At 36.2% G+C, this 8,485-nt stretch overlaps 1 protein-coding gene across 1 annotated transcript in view; it reads right to left on the bottom strand.

Annotated features, from left to right (window-relative positions):
- Positions 1 to 209: 209 nt before the first annotated feature.
- The window catches only part of Cd53 (CD53 molecule), a 28,742-nt gene continuing 20,466 nt past the window's right edge, over positions 210 to 8,485 (bottom strand). Inside the window, exons 6-8 of the mRNA XM_075981661.1 lie at positions 4,634 to 4,714; positions 3,438 to 3,521; positions 210 to 2,573 (exon numbers count right to left, since the gene is read on the bottom strand). Coding sequence (XP_075837776.1) covers positions 2,502 to 2,573; positions 3,438 to 3,521; positions 4,634 to 4,714 — 237 coding nt within the window. The 3' untranslated portion in view covers positions 210 to 2,501. The remainder of the gene's footprint in view (positions 2,574 to 3,437; positions 3,522 to 4,633; positions 4,715 to 8,485) is intronic.

Genomic DNA, 8,485 nt, shown 5'->3' with positions numbered 1-8,485 from the left:
AATGGCAGAACATTGAGTGAGCATACAGGAGGCCTTGGATTCAATTGTAGGCAGCAAAAACAAAGATCAGCTCTCACTCAAATGAAAGAGATTCGAATGGTAGCTCATACTTGGAAAGACTTAAAAATTTGTAAACCTTCAGAGATAAGGGAAATCTTTACAGCAAGGAAAGGTTAAGAGTTATCCAAACAAAGGGAACCACTAGAAAATGCAACAGATACAGAAAAGTTTAATAAAGTCTAATAAAACTTGTTAAACATCAGTAATAAAATCACAAAATACAAAGAGTTAAAATGTCAGAGGTTGAGATCTGAGAGGTTAAGAATGGGATGCGGCAGATAAAGTATCTAAATTTTGTTCTCAAAACAACAGTCAATGAAAAGTTGTATTTATTAAAAATATATATAATTACATTTATGTTTTTCACATATAATGAGCTTCTGTGTGAGAAATAGTTAGATTGGGCCATTGTTGGCTACTAAGACTGCAGAAAACAGACTATTGAAAGAATGTGGCAAGGACTCAGATGACGAGATAGATGAGTTTGGTAATACTTGGTAGGCAAATTCTTAGAATTCTGCGACAGGTTATTGGGAGTGAAGATCAAAACAGAGCTAAGAACAAAACTCAGGCACTAGGTAGGGAAGCTTACCAAGTGATGGCACCACTAAGTGTCAGTTTGAACAAAGAAGTGTCTCTTCTCTTCTTTATATACCTCAGAAAATGCCAATAGATGTTTGCCCTATAGAAGGCCATTAAAATTGCCATTTTTCTTAAAGGGAGCTTGGCGATCCTAAAGAAAACGTTTACAACAGAAACCAGTTCTTTTCTTTTTAGTCCTTTGAGTTCTGTACATTAGGCATTATATTATACATTTTCTAATTTTACATTATAAAATATAGCTATCATATAGACAAGTATACTAGCTTCTAGACACAACAGGAATGAGGAAATAGCATTCTCTCATACAGCAAGCAGTGACCTCAACTTCCTAGTACTGACACCCTTGCATAATCTTCTCTACTCATGAGTGGGAATTAATGTTTTGAACCAGTTCTAAGAATAACTAGTGGCAGAATTTTTAGCTTAAGTTATAAAGGGTCTGTGGCTTCTATTTTGGTTGTTGTATCTCATTCTATGTCTTAGCTGTCTCATTATTCAGGAATCTACCCATGTAAAAGTATGTGAGGCCATGATTCAAGGCCTCTTGTGAGAACATGCAGTGGATTTCTCTTCCAGTGAGACTTGAGATGACTGAAGACACGAGTGACTGACCTCTTAGTCTTTGTTATGCTACAAACAGCAATCTATAATCATTTGTCACAGCTACTTCCACATTCCTGATTACCTAAAACCAACAGATAATAAATGTTTGTCCTGACTAAACATAGTGGCACATACCTGTGATTCTAACATTCAGAAGGTATAAGTAGAATGATCATGAGTTTGGTGCCAATTCCAGCTCTATAGAACATCTAAGACATCCTGAGCTGCATGGTAAAAGCCTGTCTTTAAATGAATCAGTAAATAAAACAAGTGTGTATAGGTTCTTAACCATTATATCTTGGACTAAGTTGTTATACAGAAATAGCTAACTAATACATTTGGCTTTCTAGCAGAAATATCAAAATGAGTCAGATGTTTGATTAACAGTGATCATAAACTATTTTGTTTATTTAAGTGTTAAAGCAGTACCTTAACAGAACCTTATTTTGTAGAGAAATAACAATATAAACATGAATATGATTACCAGCTAACACAGTGGAGATATTAGTACTTCTGGGCTGTTCTCCATGGCTATATAATTCAAAAGCTTTAAGACTGAATGAAGAGAGGGCAGGAATATTAGATAGTCGTTTCTGAATGGATGGATATAACAGAAATCAATAAGATATTTTAACAAAGAAATGGAAACATTTCCCTTTGAAGAGAGTAACATTCCTATTTTCAAAGTCTGTGTTCAAAAGGAAACAGGGTACATCAATTATCCAGTAAATCTGACTCCAAAATTCCCTTCAGTATGTCTCTTGCAGAGTGAAAATAGCAAGATTCAGAGGCTAGAGATTGATTTGACAATTGTTAAGAATCTAACACTTAAACTTGGGCCTATCTTGTAGTATTCAGGGCTCAATTCAGGGGCTCACATATGTTAGGTCAGTATTCTGAGCTATATCCACACCGGCAGCCATCCCTGGATCTTAGGTCATAAGAGCTATAGGTTTTCTTGGCCTCTCATGTCCAAAAAATTCACCCAGTTGTGTTTCCCCATCTTTAAGGGATATGGTTACTGCTATCAGGTGGTGAGTGATTTTCTTCTGCTTGAGATGGGAAGTTCATGACCAATATTCTCTTCCTTGGGTATATAAAGCAGGAACCCACTCAAGGGAGAGATAAGAGGAATCAAAATACCAGGCAGGCAGGTAATTGTTTGGGGCCTCATGCTATGGGTGTTTTGGTTTTCCAGAGAGAGATAAGTCTTTTAAGCTCAGGGCAATTGCAAGTCAGAGCCCTAAGGCCTGGCTGGTTTTGTCAATCTGGCAGTTCAGTGTCAGAGCAAAGGACATCCCCAGCACCTGTGAAAAGAATTGAGAAAATATGAGGTCTTCAAAAGAGAAAACATTTTTCCCACAGATACTAGGATTGGTAACACAAACACAGAAAAGCAAGATTTCTGTCACCTTGTGACCACTCTCCGGCATCACTCCCTTCTAAGGATTTTCTCTCTTTATGATTAAGAACAGCATTAGGAAGAAAATGGGAGCAATTGCAATATGATGGAAAAGTGGAAGGTCTTGGAAACATTTTTATCTTCTTAAGAAGTCACAGATGCTTAATGTATAGCCAGTTGTCTTTATTGAACAGTATAAGAAAAATAAGTCAGCTCTGTCCAAGCCTTAGGTTTCTTTTGCTTCCAAGCAGAGAAAAGGTCATTTAATCCTTAGCACTTAACTAAGTCTTAAATAAAGTGTAATATGCTCAATACTTTGGTAGAAAATAGTTTTATGAATATCACACAACAAAACAACAAAATTTCCCATTCACTTGTCAAGCCAAGTACAAGCAGAAAGGGAAAATAATTATAATTTCCATCATTACTTCCTTCTTAACATAAAAGGTCAATTTTTCAAAGTAACTATTTTATCATAATCTTTTCCAGACCAGCTAAGTGAGCAACTAATGTGGAAATCTGCTTAGCACTCCTAATTTGACTGTGACTCATTTGTATCTCTAAGGGCACATTAATTTGATATATATTCATATAACCATTTTTCTGTATGTTTCAAGTTGAGTTGATAATATAATAATTTGCTCCTTGAATAGAGAAACTCATGAATAACATGACATTTATTGCCTCGTTTTTCTTTCCCGGTACTGTTCTAAGACTGTGTGTTTTAACTCATTTAATCCTTGTGGGGATCCCAGGATGAAGCTCTTACCTGTATCACACATACACAGATGGTAATGATTCCAATATATAAGAAATTGGAGTGAAACCACTGTTTTGCTTTATTGTAGCAACCCTAGGGGAAAAATTATAGGCATGAATGGTATCATCCAATATGTCAACTTTATCAGGAAGGTTATCTGGGATGGCAGTTTGTATTTATTTAATACAGAGACTGACATCAGATGTTGCAGTTTTATTTCCCTTCCATTTTTAAAGGGACAGACATAGAGAACATTGTCAGAGGCCTTCCTACTGATATTATCAGTATACTTGCACTTAACACAGAAGACTTAGCTCTTAACAGAGTTAAACTAGCACCCAAGAAGTAAGTAAAAAAATACATGTCCTTTTTTTCTTTGGACACTAAGAGCTGATCTAAAAAATAACATATGGGATTATAGGTGTTGTGATCTTTGGATCAAGATATATCTCAATATTTGCTTCAGGAATCAGCATCATAACCTCATAAAATTCCAGAGTTGTTGATTGCTGGTTGTCCTGTGTTTTTTTTTTTCCCTTGGACCTGAATATTGCTGTAGATTTCCAAACTCAGGAAAAGGTAATATGTGGTCAAGACAAGGTCTTGGGGATTTGGTTTACTGGAAGATGACTCTGTTTTCCTCTAGATGAAGAGAGCCCAAAAATAAGAGGAAAGGTGGTTTCTAAAAACTCCTTTTCCAAAACTCTCGTTCCTCCACATGCTTTTAACTCATCTCACAAAGGAAATGCATCTGCCATCTCCAGGGAGAGAGAGAAGACAAGCAGTTACTTAACAAGCTATTCTACCCTAATCATGTAAATTATACTTTAAACGTGAGAAGAACTATCTTTTGTTGAATAATTGTCTAGAAACATCTCTGGACAAGTTTTACACAAATTACCACACACACACACACAAAGAGAGAGAGAGAGAGAGAGAGAGAGAGAGAGAGAGAGAGAGAGAGAGAGAGAGAGAGAGAGAGAGAGAATAGTATAACAAAAGATTCTTCATTGTGTCTCTTAAACTTGCTTCTGGATTTTCGAGGCTTTCTATAGTTACTGGGTGTTGTTTCCCTGCTCCTTTTTGTTATTGTTGTTCCATATTCCCTGTTTCTAGGTGGAAGGTTTAGGTCCTTTGGAACAGTTTCTGATGTAATTAAGTTTGAACAAAAGAGTCAGTAACAGGAAAATTGCTAACAAAATTACCTGAACATCTGCACCTGTTGGGCATGAAGATGGTGGACCACCAGTCCAATCACTTGTGCTATTTACACCACAGCAATGCAGCTGAAAGACAAGTCCCCCAAACATGATGATTAGAAAATTAGCAAAAACCAACACAATGAGCCCTAAACTTTATACAAAAGGTATGCTTGTCATTCAAATCTGACTCCAGAAGAAAAAAAAATCAGAATGGGTCTACTGCTGCAGCCTCTTTGGAACTAAATGTTACCAGACTGTTATATCATTTTGTTCATAGAAGACATCTTCACAGAATACAAAGGACATGTTTGGCTTATATATTCATCTATTGAGTACTTTCTCCCCAGGAGGCCTTATAACACAGAACTAAGGCTAACCACATTGATTCTTGAGATTACTGAAAATCTCTGGACAAGTTTTACACAAACTACCACACACACACACACACACACACACTCAGAGAGAGGGGGGGGGGGGTATAACAAAAGATTCTTCATTGTGTCTCTTAACTGGATTAACTTGGATTAATATTTAGATACCTGCTTAGATGAGAAAAGAGGAATGGTAGTTTTACATATAGGAGAAATTTATGATCCAGCTATACTATTCTTAGACATATTCTTAAACTCTGTTATCCTACTAAAGGGGCACGTGTTTATAATATATAATAGCACCTTTATTGCTATTCTATTTGCAGTAGCCGTTCTAAATGTCCATCAATTGATGAATGGATATTGAAAATGTAGTACATTTATACAATGAAATATTATTCATATCTTAAGAAAAATTAAATTTAGAAAATTTCCGGTAAATGGACAAAGGTGGAGACAATCATCCTGAGTACAATAGCCTAGACTCAGAAACATAAATTTCATGTTTTTTCTCTTATATGTGGATGCTAACTTTGAATGTTTAGATTATTTGTTTAAATTGGAGTATAGATAGATGCCAGGAAACTGGTAAAAGGGTATGGGGATGCTCTCAAGATAGAGGAGTTAGATAGAATTCTGTCATATAAAGGAGATAAATGGAATGGGAATAGTTAAGTGAGTTGGGGGATAGGAGGGCAGGATAAGGGATAGAATACTAGGAGGGGTAACTAACACTAAAGAGATCTGGAAAAAAGATATATGGAAACTTTTGCAGTGGTATGTTTCCATATATATATATATATACACACAATTTAATATAAACAATTTAAGTGACGTTATCTATAATTGAACAATAATGCCCCTACTAGACCCCAGACTAACAAATAAACCTTTGTTGGAGATGCTGGCCATTGGGGTTCTATAGACCCTTACATATTACAAGCTACTGCCAATATCTCCAGTTACACTCCAGAACTTGGTATAAGACCCTATTGATGAAACTCCAACATATGTGAGTCACAGAACATGGAGAGTCCAAGCTGGATTGATTTGGAAGTTTGATACGTACTGGCTAGATTTCATAGTGTTGGGCGGTTCTGTATGTGCTACCAGAGGAGAAATGTGGTCATAAATCTTACAAACTTGTAATCCTGAGAGTTGTAATAATGATCAGCCTAGCAAGACACTACTACTAGCACTATCGTGACCCAGATGCCACGGGAGTACCCAATAACTTTCTGCTTGGACTTAAGGCATCTTACATAAGATGGGACACATACTTGACACCATTTTGAGGGCCAATAATCTGTGACTGGATAGTCTATAGGCCCTTGGGGAGAACCTACTAGAATGGTTTTGCTAAAATGGACAAAATATCAAATCAGTTTTTTTAAAATATTTATTTATTTATTATGTATTCAATATTCTGTCTGTGTGTATGCCTGCAGGCCAGAAGAGGGCACCAGACCTCGTTACAGATGGTTGTGAGCCACCATGTGGTTGCTGGGAATTGAACTCAGGACCTTTGGAAGAGCATGCAATGCTCTTAACCTCTGAGCCATCTCTCCAGCCCTCAAATCAGTTTCTAATGACTTATTACTATACCCATAGATGAGTGCATCACTTAGCCATCATCAGGGAAGTTCCTTTCTTTAGTAGATTTAGTAATTATCACAGAAACCCACAGTTGGTCGATGTGTAGAAAATGGGGTACTCAGTCCTAAGCTGACATCTATATTACACCATCTCCTCCCAGGATTGAGGGATCTGTGTGAAAGAATGAATGAGCAGAAAGTTGTAAGAGCTAGAGGCAGTGGAGACTAATCCACTATAAGGGAACAGCATTTTCTGGGCACAACAGGGCAGTTTCACATAGGAACTCACAGTAATTGTGACAGTATTCACAAAAATAGAACAAACATAAAGGGTAGAATGGCCAGGAAGTTCCGTCCCTAGTTGAAGAGTAATTGGCAACTGATTACTTCTGAAAGGATAAGCAGTTTTTAAGGATATAAGGTATAATATCTGGTAGGTGAACTTCACTCCGATGGGATGACCTCACTCAAAAATATATAGGTATCACTAACTGAACTCAGTGGGTTTATAAATAAAATGCGGATACAAACTTGAGTGAGTAGAGAAGTGGGAGCAGATCTGGGAAGAGTTGAAGGGTAGATATGATCAGAATATATTGTATGAAATTCTCAATTAATAAAAAAAAACGTTATTTTAAAGAAGAGAAAAAGAAGGAGAAAGTGAGACTTCATCAAGACTCTAGATTCACAGTCCTTCTGGGAAGCAGATTTCCTGCCATCAAAATACCTGTGAGAATAAACCAGTCAGATACAGAAAATGGTAAAATCTCTAGGACAAATAACCTAATTTTTGTTCACATACACACATAAAGAACACTATTATAGAGTAAAAGAAATTTTGAGACATTTCATTTAAATGCAACATTTGGACCTTCTTATATCTTGATTTGTTCAAATCAGTTGAAATTTTTTGAGAAAATTAGAATAATTAGAATGAAGACTGTAGTTTGCATATATATATATACATATATATATATACTATATTTGAGGATTCATTTATTAATTTATTTATGTGTATCTTCACTATGCCCATGCAAAAACATGTAGAAGCAGGAAAGGGCTTCAGAGCCTTTGGAGTTGGAGTTCCAGGAGGTTGTGAGTCACTGGATTGGTGCTCTAACAAAACCCAGATCTTCTAGCAAAGCAATAAGTGCTTTTAAACACTGAGCCAGACCCGTTAGTAATATTGGGTGAGATGATATCAGGTTCACTATTTCATTTTCTTTAGAATTTTCTAGCAAAATGTTTGGTGATTGAATGAGGTGGCAGTGACAATGTTGATATGAAGCTGGTGACATGTATCAAGAGTTTACTCTTCTTGTTTTGTTTTTACTTTGTTATGTGTCTGAAGATTAAAAGGGACTTCAAATATGAAATGAAACAAATGAAGAGTTTGAAAGATAGAGGATGTAATTTTTCCAAGTCCTCCCCTTTATTTTATGTTGTAATTTCCTATGTTACTATCATCTATTCCATATTAATCCATCATGGGTGATGATGGTACTCTTGGGACGTATATCACGCCCGTACAAGGCTCGCTAGCGCATGTTTGTCCCTCGACATTCTAAGGAAAGAATGGAAAATTGATGTATGTTTGTGGGTAAGGAGAAGCATGAGGAACGTCACACTAGAGGGCTAGGAAATAAAATGTAATAATTTTGGTGACTGGGGAATAAAAATAAATAAACTAATCCAATATGATTTATTCGGGTCTTCTTTTCATCCTGTTAGGGATAAAGCGATGATCTTATGTGAATAGATAAAGAATGAAATAGAATGCAGAAAAATTTGAACCAGTTGGATTAATCCCTATAGTTCTCTGCCTAAGAGAGCACAGACAATACTTTGGACTTTAGAACTGATGATCTTTGAGTCTGAAACATTAGGAA

This window comes from Microtus pennsylvanicus, chromosome 7, assembly GCF_037038515.1.
Source record: "Microtus pennsylvanicus isolate mMicPen1 chromosome 7, mMicPen1.hap1, whole genome shotgun sequence".
Taxonomy (NCBI): Eukaryota; Metazoa; Chordata; class Mammalia; order Rodentia; family Cricetidae; genus Microtus; species Microtus pennsylvanicus.
The sequence above is the reverse complement of the archived record's forward strand: the minus strand, read 5'-3'. Positions and strand labels throughout refer to the sequence as shown.